This window comes from Cibotium barometz, chromosome 39, assembly GCF_041138505.1.
Source record: "Cibotium barometz isolate CiBa-2024 chromosome 39, ASM4113850v1, whole genome shotgun sequence".
NCBI classification, from domain to species: Eukaryota; Viridiplantae; Streptophyta; class Polypodiopsida; order Cyatheales; family Cibotiaceae; genus Cibotium; species Cibotium barometz.
This window is the reverse complement of record NC_141084.1, coordinates 25,662,220-25,681,358: the sequence shown is the minus strand read 5'-3', so window position 1 is coordinate 25,681,358 and position 19,139 is coordinate 25,662,220. Positions and strand designations below refer to the sequence as shown.

Here is a 19,139-nt window from a genome sequence, read left to right as displayed (position 1 = left end):
AATTTTTTTTAATTCTAAAAGTGTTACTTTCATCAAAATTAATTTTTATGCATAAATAGATGCATAAAAGACTTTTTTAAAATAAAAGTGTTACTTTCATCAAAATGGATTTTTATGCATAAAAGAATTTTTTTAATATAAAAGTGTTACTTTCATCAAAATGGATTTTTATGCATAAAAGAATTTTTTAATTATAAAAGTGTTACTTTAATCAAAATTGATTTTTATGCATAAATAGATGTATAAAATATTTTTTTAATTATAAAAGTGTTACTTTCTTCAAAATGGATTTTTATGCATAAATAGATGCATTAAAAAGTTCTATTATAAAAGTGTTACATTCATCAAAATTGATTTTTATGCATAAAATAATTTTTCTATTATAAAAGTGTTACTATCATCAAAATTGATATTTATGCATAAAAGAATTTTTTTATTATAAAAGTGTTACTTTCATCAAAATTGATTTTTATGCATAATAGATGCATAAAAGAATTTTTTATTATAAAAGTGTTACTTTCATCAAAATTGATTTTTATGCATAAATAGATGCATCAAAGAATTTTTCATAAATTATAAAAGTGTTACCTTCATCAAAATTGATTTTTTTGCATAAATAGATGCATAAAAGAATTTTCTTTTATATAAAAGTGTTATTTTCATAGAAGTTGGACTTTATGCATAAATAGATGCATTCAGAATTTTTATATCAAAATAAGAGTTCTCTTTAATCCTATGTTTAAATCCCATGAATATTGGTAAATGAATAAGTAAATACTCTGTGTGAGAAAATTCTACCGTTTCATATTCTCTAGGATGGTAATGAGAAAACGCATAAAAACTATCGAAGTCAGAATTTTAGATAGATGATTAATTTATTCCTCATAGGAATTCGTGTGATTAGTTTTGAATTCAGTTAAGCAAATACTCAATGAATGAAAGTTAGTAAAGTAGTAAATTGAAATATTAACACTTTTATAGATTAAAAGCCTTTTATAGATATAGGGACCGACCAAGACTACAACAATTGCACGTTGTATGTATTATATTATATTCATTGATGATCATATGAGAAAAGTGTGGGTTTATGTTAGTAAAGATAGTTCAGGGAGAACCTTTCCAGACTCAAACCCTGAATCAGACTATGACCAAGACATAACTCCTTCGTCAGTTTCAAGAAAAGATGATGTGACCAGTTCAGGAAAATTCACTCAAATCACCCACCGAATCTGAAATCAAGTTAAGACCCTTTGATTCGGATCTGAGGATCAAGGTTATAGAATTCATGAAATTCTGTTGGAATTTAGACCTGTGATCTAGAAGTATTGGGATACGGATTTAAGATATACTCATTATATTCAAAAATGAAAACTTGCATAGAAACCCAGTTTTCTTAAAGGACTGTCTTATGCTAGAATGCTGGAGGGAGAATTTGGTATATGTGTTTTTCTAAGGAAAGTTTGGTTTGCAAACAACAGCTAGTGGAGTGTTCAAAGGATGGCTCACCGCGGCAAAAACCTACCCAGGTCTTCACCAACCTTGGTATGGTGAAAAATGGTGTGCTTTCGGTACGATGGGCAAGGGCCGACGAGGCGGTCCCTGAGTGAAGTGCCAGAACACCTAAGGAGGATCCTAGAGGATTCTGACCAAGCGATGCACGGGCTCACGTTGCTTAGGACACCCATGCGTATGTCGTGGAAGATATATATTATATGATCGACCAATGTTTATTGTAATCTTACTGGATCTCGTTTGCTAACCAGCTGGTCTCCACTTTATCCCTAGAAGTAGAATTACAGCACCTCTTTCTGTAATGAATCGTGTGTACCATGGCATGTCTCCTTCGCATTTTCGCTTCTTTATGCGTACGCGATTGAGGCAGTGACTTTGGAGCCGTGATACTCTATGTATATATCGAAAACTTTTGATAATAAATGAGGTTTTGCCAAAAAAAAATCCAAATTGCTTTCATGATTGTGAATTTGGTTAATCTTGTTCAAGACGTATGATGAAATAATTATCTGTTTAAAGATAAATCTCAAAAATTAAATAATCATAAATCTATTGTCAAAGTTAAGCTGACAAAAATCTCGTTTTGTCAGAGTCATGAGGCACGCGGCCCGTGCAAGGCAACCGGATCCTCTAACCGATGACGAAGAGTTAGATCCGGATGTTCGAAAAGCACTACACAGATCCCAACCTGGCCCCTTCAAGGGTGAAGGGGAGCAACTAGGTGAAGTAGTGGAAAAGTGGATTGAGGCTATGGAAGAATACTTTGATGTAACTGGCTACAATGAGAGAAGTAAGATGGCTCTTGCCAAGTTAAAGATTGTGGAAACGGCCAGGGTCGCTTGGAGGAATCACTTTGAGACTAACCGTCTCGACCAGAATACCCAGACGTGGACCGATCTTAAAGCTTACCTCAAAAAGAGGTTTTGTCCCCTCCGAGCTTCGTTGAAACTATAATGAATGAGTTCTTGGAACTAAAGCAGGATAGCCGGACAATTGAAGAGTACCATCAAGCTTTTGCCCTTCTCCTCAAATATTCTCCACAATTGGATGAAGAGTAGTTGATGGCCAGGTTTATTCGAGGAATGAACGAGCCAGGTTTATTCGAGGAATGAACGAGCCATTGGACACGTTAGTAAAGAATGCCAAACCTATCTCAATGGCCGAAGCAATAAGAATGGCAAAGGACTTTGCCAAAGCCTTTGTAGTTAAGGTCATGCCGAAGCCTTTGTAGTTAAGGTCATGCCGAGGCCTGCACCCTCTACTTTTAAAAGATCCCAAACCCGGGGAAGTACTTCAAACTTTCCACCCCCAAAGAGGCAGCAAGGCCAAATTTAGAATCAGGATGCGGGAAGATTCAGAAGTGAAGGAAGACCCTTCCCCCATAACACTTTCTCAGGAGCCCCACCTCTTTCAAGGATTCAGAGGGACGAGCTAAAAAGTGAGAACCGGTGTTTTGGATGTGCCAGGGTTTTGGTCACCAGCTGCTACTGAAAGACTGCTTGACTCCTACCATGTCAAGGGGACAGGGAAGTCAAGGACCCAGAGTGCACAGACCAATCCCTTCATATCAGTCCGTCTTACCCAAATCAGGGAAATCCCAAGAGAACTCCAGCTCAGCCATCTGCCTCTGTCCAGAGTAGCCTCAGAACTCCTTCCCAGAACTGGGGAAACCAAAGAGAAAGAGTTCTGCCTCTCAGACTGCAGACAACAGCCAGAGCAGTCACAATAGTAGAAGTAGTGGAAGAGGAAAGAGGACAGATTTATGCAGCAATTGAAAACCAAGGGCCAAACCGTCAATTCTCAGTCATCCATACTTTAGCTGAGTATCAGGGTAAGCCTTTTAAGCTTTTGATTGGTTCAGGCAGTACTCATTCTTTCATTTCCCCAGAATGCTTGCGTAAGCTAGTCTTAGAACAGAAATCAGGGAAACCTATGCAAGTTGAATTGGCCAGTGGGAAGATTCTTTTCATTCACCTTGAGAGACAGATTGTATTCAGTTCAATCTAGATGGGAATTTAATTGACTATTAGTTCAGAGTTATACCTTTGGGAGTTTTCGACGGGATCCTTGGAATGGATTGACTCCACAAAAATCAAGCAGACATTCACTGTCATAATGGAACCATTTCCTTCCGTGACCTTCATGGAAATAAAGTTCGAGGAACTAGAATTTCAGGATCCCCAAGTCTACAATATTAGTAAAAGCTTCTAAGTTACTATAAGGACTTAGAAAGAAGCAACTCATTTATGTTGTCAAAATGAATCCAATAGACTCAAAGTTAAAAGCTAAAGAGCCTAAATGGTTAAGTGATTATGATGATTTATTCCCAGTAGAATTAACTCAGATGCCTTCGATTCCGAGAAGTAGATCATGAGATAGAATTGACCCCCGGAGCTCAGCCAATAGCCCTGCATACGTACAAAATGCATACATACAAAATGCCAGTTCCTAAAGCCATCAAACTCAAGGAACAGCTTAGACAGCTATTAGAACAAGGGTTTGTAAGACCCAGTGTTTCACCTTGGGGTGCGCCAGTTCTCTTTCAGAAAAAGAAAGATGGAACGCTAAGACTCTGTGTGTGTGGACTATAGAGGTTTCAATGAGCTCACAGTTAAGAATAGGTATCCTATCCCCAGAATTGATGAGCTTCTAGACAGGCTAAGTAGAGCCCAGATCCTCACAAAGATAGATCTCAAATCAGGGTATTATCAGATCAAGATTAATGAGCAAGATTTCCCAAAGACAGCCACCATCAATACTCGGTATGGGCATTATGAATTCACTATCATGCCGTTTGGATTGACAAATGCCCCAGCTACATTCAATCGCCTAATGCAGGACATTCTCAGAGAACACTTGGATGATTTTGTTCTTGTTTTCTTTGATGATATTGTGATTTACTCAAAGAATGCAGCTGACCATGAAGCTCATGTCAGAAAAGTTCTTGAGATTCTAAGGAAGCACCAACTCTTTGTTGCAAAAAAGAGCAAATGCACTTTCTCTGCCGACCATGTTGAATACTTGGGATTTCTGGTATCCAAAGATGGAATTTCTCCAGATCTCGCAAAAGTCCAAGCAGTCATAAATTGGCCTGAACCAAAAACAGTGAAAGAAGTCAGGGGATTCTTGGGATTGACTGGCTGGTATAGAATTTTTATACCAAAGTATGCTCTCATAGCTTCCCCCCTTGACTAATCTTCTCAAGAAGAATACCCCGTTTCAATGGTCTGCCAAGTGCCAGAGTGCTTTTGATAAGCTGAAGACCGCCTTGGTAACAAATCTCGTTCTAAAGTTGCCAGATTTCTCTCTACCCTTTGCCAGTGGTTTTGCCCTCGGAGGTGCACTCATGCAAGAAGGTCATGCAATAACCTATGAATCCTGAAAACTCAGAACGCATGAGAGGAATTATGATGTCCACGACCTAGAACTACTTTCAGTAGTATATGCCCTGAAGTTGTGGAGACATTACCTACTGGGTCAAAGATTCACTTTGATGACAGATCATCAGAGCTTAAAGTGGATCTTCACTCAGAAGGATCCCAACATGCACCAAAGAAGGTGGATGCAGACCATGCAGGAATTTGATTTTGAAATCAAGTACCACCCAGGCAAAGAAAATGTGGTAGATGCCCTCAGTAGAAAAGCCTCCTTGCTTGCAATTACTATAGTGTCAAATCCTTTGATTATTGAAGCAAGAGAGAAAATCATGCAGGATAGATTCTTTGGCCCTACTACTACCCTACTTATGCAGGAAAGCAAAACTCCACAAGAGTTGAACCGAGTTCAAGAGTACAGGCTGGATGATGGAATTATGTATTATAATCGCAGGCTATGCATTCCCAACAATGAGATGAGGGAACTAAGGGTCAAATTCTGAATGAAGCCCATGACAGCCTTATTGTAGGACATCTAGGTTTCATAAAAAACCTACATGTCTGTGAAGAAAAGATTCTTTTGGTCTAGACTAAAAAAGGATGTACTTAATCATGTACGTCAATGTCTGACATGTCAGAAAGTCAAGGCCGAGAGAGTAAAAATGCCTGGGAAGTTACATCCATTAGACATCCCCCAGATGAAGTGGGAATGCATCAGTATGGATTTTATTACTGGATTACCTTCAGTGCAATCAGGTTACAACTCCATCTTCGTGGTAGTTGATAGATTAACCAAAGTTGCCCATCTAATTCCAGTAAAAGAAACCTATATTGCAGTGGATGTAGCCAGAGTGTTCCTCAAGGAAATCTTTAGATTTCATGGCCTAGCCAGAAGAATAGTAAGTGATCGAGACCCCAAATTCACGTCAAGATTCTAGACTGCATTTTTCAAAGCAGTAGGAACTTTCTTTGATCTCAGCACAACTTACCACCCCGAGACCGACAGTCAAACAGAAAGGGTAAACCAAGTAATCGAAGATATACTTCGGTCATGCTGTGGCAAGGAACCCAAGAAGTGCTGGATCTTAAGAAAAAGAGCTGTCCTCTACCTTGCGAGATGAGGACATCTCGCACTTTTTAAGTGGGGTAGAATGTAAGATTCCTCCCCAACCTTCGAGGTATACAGGAGTAAGAATCTCCCTTTCTGATCTTATAATTATTCCCTCTCTAAATTAAAAGAAAGTTTCTGTTTAAAAAAAGGAAGACCCTTCCCTAGAATACTTCTCAGGAGTCCCACCTGTTTTAAGGATTTAGAACAATGAGTTCAGAAGTGAGAATCGATGTTTTGGATATCAAGGTTTTGGTTTTCATTCGAGTACGGCTCAAAAGAAGTTCTTTATCTCTTGGGGAGTATAAGAAGTTACCCCCCAGATATTGTGACCCTTATATCTGAATTCAATATGAAAGTAGGTGACTTAGCCTACAAGCTTCTTTTATCTCCTCATCTCAAAATTCTTAATGCCTTCTATAGAAAAATGTGTCAAACTCAAATCATGGAAAGACGGTAAAACTTCAGTGGCAAGTTACCGTTGGCTTCTAGGTTACGCTAGCTCCTTCCTTTATATAAGTCATAACTTTTACTTGTCGCTCACAATAATCTTACTCCCATCAATCTCCTTTCTTTCTTAATCTCCTTCATGGCTTGGCAACTGGAATTAGTTTTATCCATAATGATTTCTCACCTTCAAGACGCAAGAGAGTCTGTGAAGAAAGATTTTATAGAACAGTATGAGCGCTCACTTTTCCCTCACTTGGGAACTTTTGTAGCGCAGACCAAATGGCGGACCTATCAAGACATAACTAGGGTAACACCCTGGGGTCAGCAGCACTTTTGTAATAATGTCCGCTTGGCCATGGTTATTGAAGCCTTGGGTTTGGGTCCCCGATACTACTGCGTCATGAGATCAAGGCATCTTGGGTTTTCTGAGCGGGTCTTCGTACTGGCGTGTTTTCTTCCTCATGAGAAGATATGCCTTTACCCCGTTTTTGGCTTGCCTCTCAGAGGTCCTTTTGTTAGATCACCTCATACCACTGAGATAGGTGCGGCAATAACCAAGAGAATCATTCCCATAGATGAGTTACCCTATACTTGTGCAGCTTGTGAGGACGGATTTTGTGACCATATGATGGACGGGCTTATGGAAGTGTAAAGAGTTCTTCTATCTTTACTGTATAAGTTCCGAGAATGAATAAAGTTTAAATCTTGTTCTTATTTTGAATCTTGCTCTCTTTAAGACTTTTCTTGGTGGTTAATCTTGATTAAAATTTTTCTCTAAGTCTCATATTCGTGCATCTTGCGAATTTATCACAAGTTGCGAGATAAGGACATCTCGCGTTTTTTGAGTGGGGTAGAATGTAAGATTCCTCCCCCAACCCCCTTTTTGATGTCTAGTATAATCAATCCCTCTTCAGAAATATAAAGACCTTGTTTCTAACTTTTTTAACCTAGAGAGAGAAAATATTCTAGAGAGAGAATATTCAGATTTTGAATATTTTTGGATAGAAAAATATCTCATATAATTAAGATGAATTCCCCTGAAACAGAAATTCAAAAAAGAATTTTCAAATGTGCAATTGGAATTAATTGGAAATAGGTATAAAGAACCTTAGTCTAAGGGTCTAGATTTTCAGAAATCTTTAGACTATGGTCCAATTAAGGTTCCTATGGGCCAATAGCATCAATCCATGTGTAGGAAGGAGATAAATCCAATTTGTAAAGAAGATACTCAAAAAAATGAGTAAATGCTCACATAAGATGAAGAGTTGAAAATGTACAAGGTTTATTAGTAAAAAACTATGAGCAATATTAAAAATATGACATATGTAAGGAAGGGGAGTTCTTTAAAGGAGGTGCATATTTCACATAAGATGAAGAGTTGAAAATGTACAAGGGTTATTAGTAAAAAACTATGAGCAATATTAAAAATATGACATATGTAAGGAAGGGGAGTTCTTTAAAGGAGGTGCATATTTCACATAAGATGAAGAGTTGAAAATGTACAAGGTTTATTAGTAAAAAACTATGAGCAATATTAAAAATATGACATATGTAAGGAAGGGGAGTTCTTTAAAGGAGGTGCATATTTCACATGCTTGAATGAGTTTTAAACTCATAAAAATTGAGATATTTCATCTCTCCTCTCTCCTAATTCAAGTCTAGTTCCAAAAAGTTAGCTTAACTGACCTAAAAATGGTCAAAAAGTGACCAAACTGACTTGGAAAATTCTAGAATCGGTTTATTTGGTTAGGAGCTCAAATTTTCCTATAAATAGAAGCCTCCCCTTGTTGAAAAAAAGATAGTGTCTTATGCATAGTTACTCTACTCCACCTTAGCCAAGAACTGTGAATTCTTTAATAATTCACTAGTTTTTGACACTTCCCTCTTCTTTAATACTCATTGGTGGCTCCATCAACATACTAAACCAATTGATTGGTTGGGGGCCTCTACCGTGAACAAAGAATCAAGCAAATTATAAGATAAGTATAGTGAATTATGATCTTTCTATAATTTCTCAATGATTCTCTCTTCTCAACCCCTCTCAAGCTTGAGAAGCTTAATTGGTATGGTTTTTGAAATGCTATTGAAGTTAATTAATTAATGATAGTAAAGAATTACATAAAATTCTATTTATATTTAATTCTAATGGTTTTTCTCTCTTTCTCACTTAAGAAATGGTCATACTCATGACCCTCTTCAATCCAAATGAAGCTTTTCATAAGGCTTTTCCTTAATCCAAGATTAAGCTATGCTTGAGGCCAAATTAATGGCTTTTTTCTATGCTTTTAGTTTATGTATATTGATGATTCAATTCATTATGGATTGATGATCCAATTAGAGACCATTCTAATTATTTTCTTAATGATCCAATTAGAGACCATTATGGATTGATGATCCAATTAGAGACCATTCTAATTATTTCTTTAATAATGAGCCTTATCCCTTAGAAAAAAAATGAGATTTATCAGTCATAGTAGCGGAGCTATGGCAAAATTTTTATAGAAATTACGCATAAAATAATTTCATTCAAAGCATAAAAAGAGGACTTCCTACCATATTTTAGGAACTATCATCCTAGATTAATTAAAAGAATATTATTATGCATGGAGATATGGATGTTTGCATGTAGATGTAGAGGTATGGATGTGAGTGTGAATGTGGAGGTGGATGTATGCGTGTAGAAATAGATGTGTAGATGAGGATGTAAATGGAGATGTGGATGGATGCATGTAGAAGTAGATGTATAGATGTAGATGTGAATGGAGATGTGGATGTATACATGTAGATGTAGATGCATAGATGTAGATGTGGATGTGGAGGTGGATGGATGCATGTAGATGTAGGTGTATAGATGTAGATGTGGATGTGGAGGTGGACGGATGCATGTAGAAGTAGATGTATAGATGTAGATGTGAATGGAGATGTGGATGTATACATGTAGATGTAGATGTATAGATGTAGATGTGGATGTGGAGGTGGATGGATGCATGTAGATGTAGATGTAAAGATGTAGATGTGAATGGAGATGTGGATGTATGCATGTAGATGTAGGTGTATAGATGTAGATGTGGATGTAGAGGTGGATGTATGCATGTAGATGTAGATGTATAGATGTGGATGTGAATGTGGAGGTGGATGTATGCATGTAGATGTAGATGTATGGAGGTGAATGTGAATGTGGATGTGGATGTATGCATAGAGATGTGGATATATGCATGTAGATATGAATGTACGCATATAGATGTGGATGTATGGATGTGAATGTGCATGTAGATGTGGATGTATGGATGTGGATGCATGAATGTGAATGTAGATGTGGATGTGAAAATAGATGTATGGATGTAGATGTGGATGTATGGATGTGAATGTGGATGTGGATGTAGATATATGTATGGATGTGAATATATGATATGTGATGTGAAGGAATATGAAGTGATGAGATGGAAAATGATGTGATGGGATGAGTACACATATAACTGGAATGTGGAATAAGCAATGTGGATTGATGAGGGATAATGTGGAAAAATGAGAGTTAATATAGAAACTGTATTTTGTGACTGTTTGTAAATGCTGTTTGTAAATGACTGTTTTATGTCAAGATTGCTGGGAAAGCATTGTGACCATCTTGTGATTAAGGTCGTGGAGACCTAACTAAAAAAGTTGCAACTACTGACGGAGAGTCAATGAAGGACGTCTCGCGTAGCAAGGTCGGCCGAGGTCTTGACCAGCCTCGGTGCGATTAAAATGGTGAGCTTCCGGTACGGTGGATGAGGGGCCAAGGAAGCGGCCTATGAGTGAAGCGCTAGGTCACCTGCGAAGGATCCTAGAGGGTGCTGACCATACGGTGCTCGGGCTCTGGGTCGCCCAGGATACCGACGCGTGCGTCGAGGAAGATATTGGAACAAGAGTAGGAGTTGTTTTCTGAAATCGGGCATGGATCTGGTTGATTGACCTTGCTGGTCTTCAATGGATGAGTCCATGGCTCTTTATATAGATCTGTTGGTTGATCTTGCTGATCTTCAACGAGAGTCTATCTTGATAAGTGATTATATTGTCGAGTATTATGGGCTAGGGATTAGGAAACGGCCCCTGAGTGGACAGGTGGTGAGCGTCCTAGTTACCAATGATGCCATAGATACTCTGATGAAGGAATGATGGAAAAATTAAGAATCAACCGGATAAATTGGAAGATGGTGATCAGTGATACTATGGTTTTATTAAAGGATTGTTTTAAACTGGTTGAATCTGTGAAAAGGAAATTTCATATTGGGTGTGTGAGTGGTGTGACTAGTTTTATTTTTGCATGAACATCTGGCTAGGGGGCCTTGGAACTCTTTTCCTTGGTACCTGGGACAAAACCTAACCAAATTCTTAATTGGATCCCATCACGACAGTGGTTGGGCGGTTGGCTAACCCATGGGCTCGAATGGGGTTAGGCTAGACTGATGGATCCGTAAATCGAGACTCAAACTTTTGTTTTTATGATAGATAAAATAAATCCCGGACAGTAACTGTTCTATGGATAGGAATCAACGGCTGTGCCTCTTGAATGGGGAAAAAAGCGTTGATCCCAATGATCCAAGTGCAAGTTTCTTCCTTGATCTAACCAAGTATCTTATAGATGCAATTGGATCAGCTCGATCAGAAATGATCTTGACTACGTTAGAGTAAAAAGTTATCCTGGTGGAATCGCCCGTGCTTTCCGGTAAAGGAAGTTTTTCCGCGTTCGGTTTTGGAACAATCGATGGATTAGTCTCTTATCCGGATATCTGTGGGTGAGGCCCCGAATGTGGGACCCCTGTCCCGCGCGAGAAGTGCTACTTCCGTTGCCAGTATCCCGAATCTGTTGCTCGGTGGGAACAGGGATCTTACAGCAAGTCTCTTCCTTGATTTGACCATGAGACTTACAGGTTTGGTTGGATCAGTTTGGTTAGTGAAGACCTTGACTACGTTAGAATAAAATATCCCAGAGGAATCGCATATGTCTGCTGGGCGAGGGAAGTTTTTTCGAGTTTGGTTTTGGAAGAACTGAGGGATTAGTCTCTTGTCCAAATATCCATGGGCGAGGCCCCGAGTGAGAAGCTCTGCCTTGCGCAAGAAGTGCTACTTCCGCTGCTAGCACCCCAGAATTCATTGCGCAGAGGGGGCAGGGATCTTTCAAGTTGAATCTTCTCCACATAGGTGATGGGGCCAAGATTCTAGTAGCTTATAGATAATTATCTTGGCCCTACAAAGAAGTATTCTTGAAGTTCTTTCTCAATCAATATGATTTCTTTATCAAAAAAATGCAGAGAAAGAAGTCGTGGAGACCCAAAATAGAGAAAATCAATGACATGTAGCATTGCTCTGTCCTGAGCAGAGATTGGGCTTACATGGCACACGAGCAAATATTTATGTTGTCAAAAAGCACACCCTCATTTTTAATGAATAGTGATTAAAGCACCACACATCACAATCCGATATCGTTGTAAAGTATCTTCTTTTATAATTTAGAAGAATATATTCATATATTAGGTTTCAAGAACCTTTCTTGAAATCATTTGTTGTTATGAAACACAACTGTTTTGCATCCCAATGCTCCATTAATGCCTAGAGACGACCCCCTATCACACTACTTCCTATCCTTAAATGCCTAAATTAATGGGAGGGTTGTTGCTCTAACCACAAGCCTTGGAATAGGAAATGGGCCATATGGAATCAAGGTAGGGTTGTAGCTATGGCCATTGGCATGTGTTCACGTGCTAAATTGAGGGATTTGTAATCTGCTTAGGATGTCAAGCCTGGGGAGAACAACCCCCTTGATGCATGTGTGCATGGCTTCAGGTCGACCTTGCTATTGCTTTGATAGTGATCTAGGGATAGTGGAGCACATTTTGCAGCCATTGGTGGCGAGTTGTTTGAGCATCATCAATGAGAGTTTCCCCTTAGACAGGGAGAACACAGGCAATGAGGTTGATGATGAGGCGTAAGTCTACCCTTTTGATTAGTAGACACTCTGCTCTCGAGCGTTGGAGCTATGTTGGATTCTTTTTTGGGTTCGATACATGGATTATAATCTAAGACATTTTGCCTAGTTAGGTCCTTCCTTTGGTGTGTGGCATTTATGTTCACAGTATATAGCCACATTTTGTTACTTGCTTTATGATATTTAGAATCATGTGACATTGCAAGTGACACTTAGGATCACGTGATATGGCAATGCAAGGTTTATATGCGTGATTTGATGATGGTTGTGCTGGTGACATTCTTGCGTACATTCTATGACATGAGATGGCTATGAAGTGTTTCTATTTACATCATTTTTTAAGGATCTACCTTGGGTTTGTTTACATATCTCTTATCAAATAACATGAGACTTATGTGAGAACATGTTATGTTATTATGAGTTTGAATGAGTCGTGACTCATATTTCTCACTTGATTTTTTGTAGTGTGCTACCTTGCTTTACGAAAAAGGTTGCAAAGCAAATATGTGAAGACAAGTATTGTGATCAAGTGCCCAAAAAAGAAAAGAAGAGTCATTCAGGTTGCAAGTTCATAGGTCATGAGACTAAAGAGGGCTAGGTTTTGGTACTTGCTAAAAAATATCTTGGATGTTGGTTGTCTTTATGGTGATGTTTTAGGTTTCCAAAAAGAGTTTGGAATTTTTGTTTCATATATCTCTACAAATAAGAAGAAATTGTCTCTCTTTCTCATTCTCTCACAATTTTTTCATAGACAACAAGCAATCTTGGCTATTTATTACTGGCTTACTTGGATTAATGTCACTCGGTTTTGACCCTTGCTCGATCCTTGCTTGCTTGGTTTCTAGTTAAACCCGTCCACCAATAGCATTGTTTTGTCCTAAGATATAGTTAACCATATTGTGGATTTATATCACAATTCTATATGAGTTAGTAAAAACTCTCTAAGATTCAATATCACAATTCTATATGAGTTAGTAAAAACTCTCTAAGATTCAATATCCTATAAAAAGTAATGGTACATATCATTCCATCAAAGAATAATTGAACACAACATAAAGGGATAATGCACGTCTCAAATCAAAGAAAAAAAAAATTGTGAGTGTTTTAAAGGGTATGCTTTTAGGTCATTCATTCAAACGACGCACATTATACTCACGTGAGTGGCAAATGAAATTGATTCAAAAACATAAACGATGATTTGTTGACATGAAGGGGTTCTCTTAACATAATGAGTGCAAATGACATCAACAAAATGAAATGTCATAGAGGTAAGTGCTTTTTGAGCTTCCACACCATCCATTAGAAGGAAGACTTTGTGTTGAGTCACAAACCTGTGAGAGGCTTTTTGGACTTTTATTGCATTCAATGAAGGGGTACAAAACATTGTAGTAAGTGTGTATGGCATCAATAAATTGAAATGTTACAAAGATAAATTGTCTGAGCTTCAACACCATCCATTACAACACGTTTTTACTTATTTTTCCCACAACTCTGTGAGTAGATTTTTGGGATTTTCTTGCATTCAAACAATGAAAAAACCAAATGAAAGGAGGGAAGAGGAAGGACCAACCTATATAAGTAGAAGTTGATATGAACCTTAATGGAAGGTGAAGTTGTACATGAACCAAGAGTAGAAGTTGCCATAGCTATCAGTGCCATTGCTAAGGGGGGTGGTGAAGGCAACACCAGAGACAAGGGCAAAGTCACCTGTGCCACCAGTGATGGGCTTGGAGCTGAATTGGCCAAGCTGCTCCAAGCCAACCCCGGTGAAGGTGCCTTGGTTGACAGAGTTATTGATGGTGAAGCTCTCACTGACAAACAAGGTACCGCCCGTGAGAGAGACGAACACATACGTTCCTTGGACTTTACCAAGGAGCTGGGAGTTAAGGTCTGGTTGGGCCAACAAGGGCATGTCGAAGCAGAAGGTTTGGCCAAAGGAGTTGGGTTGGGGAAGGAGAGGCTGGCCACATTGGGCTGAGTTGTAGGCGGTGGTGCTATTGGCGCCTTGGATAGAGAGGTAGTTGAAGACAGTGAGGTTGGAAGGCGGGGTGGCAGCGTGGGCAAGTAACGCAAGTGCAAAGGCCAACGCAGCTTCTGCAAGAAGCGTCTTCTTCGACTGAAGTCCCATATCTTTCTCTCTCTCTCTCTCTCTCTCTCTCTCTCTCACACACACACACACACACAGAGGAAAGCTCCTTCTCTCTCGATCTCTCTCTCACACACACAGAGGAAAGCTCCTTCTCTCTCTCTCTCTCCTCTCTCTCTCTCCTCTCTCTCTCGATCTCTCTCTCACACACAGAGGAAAGCTCCTTCTCTCTCTCTCTCTCTCTCTCTCTCTCTCTCTCACTCACTCACACACACACACAGAGGAAAGCTTCTCCTCGCTTGCCCTTCCTTCCCAAGCACATAAACTCCAACTCCTTCTATAACCTCCACCTTGCCCTTCCTTCCCAAGCACGGCCAAACATCGCCCTCTACCATTATTTTTCAACATACGGATTGCACATATTTTATTTTATTTTTGGGGTGCTTTTTATTTGAAACGGATATCCAATCCATTATTTGCGGTAGTGAACTGTGAATTTTATTTTTATTTTTTTAATCAAATAGACGGACTAGCGTTTGCAGCCTTTTTCACTACGACCATGTGGGAAGATCCCCCTCGATTTTTATTTAGGGATTATTATTTAGGCACTATGTGATACTACACGAAATAAAAAGATTAAAATTGGCTAAAACTTTTTAGTGATACTAAGAGGTCCTGGGTTCGAGCCTTCACACCGTAAGGTTGTCCATGTGAGTGGTGTCGCCTCTAGCTCGGCTCTATCCCCTCGAAAGGGGGCTTTGAAAAAAGAAGTTCTCGAGAAAAAAAAATGGATGGATTGGTGGGTTGGCGGTTTGGTGGATAATAGTCCCTCAATAACTTGGAGGTTTTAACACTTTTGCCAAGTCTTTTCATTGCTCATAACTTCTGTGCATAAACAAATGCTTTTTCTTTCTTTGACAAGTCATATAGCATTGTCACCTCCAATATAAAAACACCATCATACATTGCAGATTCCACGTTTGATGGTTTAAGAAGCACTCCAATGTGCACTACAATGCTTCAAGTAGCTGATTGACACTTGCACTTGGGAAACTTAGTGTGGATGTGATGTTTCAAAAAACATGTATAGTTTAGGTGTTTATGGTTTGTGTGAAGGTTGTGAGTATGGTTTAACTGTCTCTAGTTTGTGTAAAGGTTTTAAAGGTTGTGTAAAGGTTTTAAAGGTTGTGAGTATGGTTTAACTGTCTCTAGTTTGTGTAAAGGTTGTGAAAATCAAGTTTTAAAAATGGCCTCCTTTATTCTTTCTTCTTTAAGCAACATGTAGCATTCCATTCCATCACAAATTTTAAATACATGTGGATGTGGTTCATTTGGAATTCATTGTTAGCATGCTTGCCAATTATGTTTGAAAATTGATAAATCCCTTCCTTTTTGTAATCACCCCTAAAGTGTACACAATCATTGACGCATGCATGTTATAATCTACTACACTCTATACTAGCCATTGGAAGCCACCATTCTCCAAGTAGTGAGGGCTATTTTTTAGGAATCTAGCCCACATAAATACTGCCATCATGAAAGCCACCTTTTCATAGAGAAATGGGTGCTAGCAAAAATAGTTCAATATACTTTACAATTTATTTGTACAACCTCGTCATTCAAATGTAGAAATGACTATCATAGACATTGAATATAGAAATCAATCTTTAAAAAAACACAAATAACTTGCTTCATAAAATTTAAACTAGTAAACAAACAATATACATCAATCGATTCATTCCAAAGGCCTTTCTAGATATAAAACAAAAAAACAAAATGAAAAGCATAAAGAAAATAAATAGCCATAACCAACACAAAATCTTACATTTGAATGTCTAGAAGAAGGTGCAACTAAATAATGAAGGGTAATACAAAATCTTACATTGGAATGACTAGAAGAATGTGCAACTAAATAATGAAGGGAAATACAAAATCTTACATTCGACGAATGTCTAGAAGAGGGTGCAACTAAATAATGAAGGGTAATACAAAATCTTACATTCGAATGTCTTTGAGTATATCAACTGGTGCATTACATGGATGTCACAATCATTAAAATCTACCTTTTAGTGGGGAAGCCATGACTTGAGCATGTCAACTCCAAATTTTTTGGATGTGGTAGATTAAGAATCTACCACAATCATTGAAATATACCTTTTAGTGGAGAAGCCTTAACTTGAGCATATCAACTCCAAATCTATCAGAGGAGGTGGCGGATTTAAAATCTACTTTTCAAGGACTTTAACATGGATTTCACAATCATTGAGATCTATCTTTTAGTGGGAAGCCATAACTTGAGCATATCAAACTCCAAATTTATCGGAGGTGGTAGATTTAGAATTGGCTTCTCAAGGGTATATCACATGTAGGGGGTTTTGACGTAAGATACATAAGGTTCACCACCACGACCCTCTTTTTTCTAGCAAAGTGATGACATGGATCTTCTTAGAGGGCCCTTTTTAGTCCAATTTTTTCCTAATGATGTTTAATGAAAATGTATTACAAGTGCTTACAAGGAAAGCAATAGTCCAAGTCGATGACATGCCCTCTTCATAAGAAGTCCTTCTAGGTGCAAGATGGAAAAACAAAAAAAAGAGAGAGTACGTATTTGACTCTTAGATCTTGTTATAGAACACATGAACTCAACATGCTTCCTTAGCTTACCACATTTATATGCACCACCTCTCATTCCAAACAGATTGAAGAGTCTATTCTAGATTATATTTCTTGTCCTTCTCTAAAGCAAACACCATATTAGGAAATTTTGGACAATTCCTTGATTTTGGGACTATCCAAATGTTAATCTAAAAGGATTAGTGAAATTAAAAATTTTATTAGTTAGCATATCAAGCCACAAAGGTGATGCACCAGATAAGAAACCATTCATGAATTTTTTAGATTAATCCACAAATTTCGGGACCATCAGGATTCGTACAAGATTAAGATAGTAATCATAATAATACATTCTAAATTTGATCTCCATAGTTACAAAAAAGACGAGCAATATCTACATCATTTCTTTGTTGAGAGGTTGTCCTATTTTAAGGTTCACTTGTGCCTTCTCACATGATTCCATTGGAATGTTCATCTTTGTCTAATTTGTTGGTGGCTTTGAACGTGTCTAGCTCCATACAATCGAATATGTATGATGCACAACACTTAGATTACACTGCCAATACTTTTGTCGAGGAAGGGTTTGGAGGTAGTTTTTTTGAGTGAGCTTGGAGCAAGATTTTTTTGACATCTACCCTCATGCTCTATTACACCCTTGTCCTCTCTCTCTCTTCTTCCCTCATCTAGCCCAGCCTAGCCTACACTCGGGGCCTCGCCCACGGATATCCGGATAAGAGACTAATCCGTCGGTTGTTCCAAAACCGAACCCGGAAAAACTTTCTTAACCGGAAGCACGGGCGATTCCACCAGGATAACTTTTTACTCTAACGTAGTCAAGATCATTTTTGATCGAGATGATCCAATTACATCTATAAGATACTTAGTCAGTTCAAGGAAGAAACTTGCACTTGGATCATTGGGATCAACGCTTTTTTCCCCATTCAAGAGGCACAGCCGTTGATTCCTATCCATAGAACAGTTACTGTCCGGGATTTTTTGATTTTTTTTTTCTATCGTAAAAACAAAAGTTTGAGTCTCGATTTACGGATCCATCAGTCCAGCCTAACCCCATCCAATCCCATGGGTTAGCCAACCGCCCAACCACTGTAGTGATGGGATCCAATTAAAAATTTGGTTAGGTTTTGTCCCGGGTACCAAGGAAAAGAGTTCCAAGGCCCCCTAGCCGGATGTTCATGCAAAATAAAACTAGTCACACCACTCACACACCCAATATGAAATTGCCTTTTCACAGATTCAACCAGTTTAAAACAATCTTTTAATAAAACCATGGTTTCACTGATCACCATCTTCCAATTTATCCAGTTGATTCTTAATTTTTCCATCATTCCTTCATCAGAGTATCTATGGCATCATTGGCAACTAGGACGCTCACCACCTGTCCACTCAGGGGCCGTTTCTTAGTTCCTAGCCCTTAATACTCGTCAATATAATCACTTATCAAGATGGACTCTCGTTGAAGATCAGCAAGATCAACCAACGGATCCATATAAGGAGCCATGGACTCATCCATTGAAGACCAGCAAGGTCAACCAACCAGATCCATGCTCGATTTCAGAAAACAACTCCAACTCTGTTCCAAAATCTTCCTCGACGCACGCGTGGGTATCCTAGGCGACCCAGAGCCCGAGCACCGTATGGTCAGCACCCTCTAGGATCCTTCGCAGGTGACCTAGCGCTTCACTCATAGGCCGCTTCCTTGGCCCCTCATCCACCATACCGGAAGCTCACCATTTTAATCGCACCGAGGCTGGTCAAGACCTCGGCCGACCTTGCTACGCGAGACGTCCTTCATTGACTCTCCGTCAGCAGTTGCAACATTATCAGTTAGGTCTTACGACCTTAATCACAAGATAGTCACAATGCTCCCCCAGCAATATTGACATAAAACAGTCATTTACAAACAGCATTTACAAACAGTTTACAATACAGTTCCTATTTTTACTTTCATTTTTCCACATTATCCCTCATCAATCCACATTACTTATTCCATATTCCATTTATATGTATACT

General features: G+C 38.7%; 1 protein-coding gene across 1 annotated transcript; it reads right to left on the bottom strand.

Annotated features, from left to right (window-relative positions):
• Nucleotides 1-13,666: 13,666 nt before the first annotated feature.
• LOC147615926 (disease resistance response protein 206-like) lies at nucleotides 13,667-14,769 on the bottom strand. The gene has a single exon (XM_086778011.1). It carries the CDS (start codon nucleotides 14,535-14,537, stop codon nucleotides 14,007-14,009), a length of 531 nt encoding a protein of 176 aa, XP_086634137.1. The 5' UTR covers nucleotides 14,538-14,769; the 3' UTR covers nucleotides 13,667-14,006.
• Nucleotides 14,770-19,139: the final 4,370 nt, after the last annotated feature.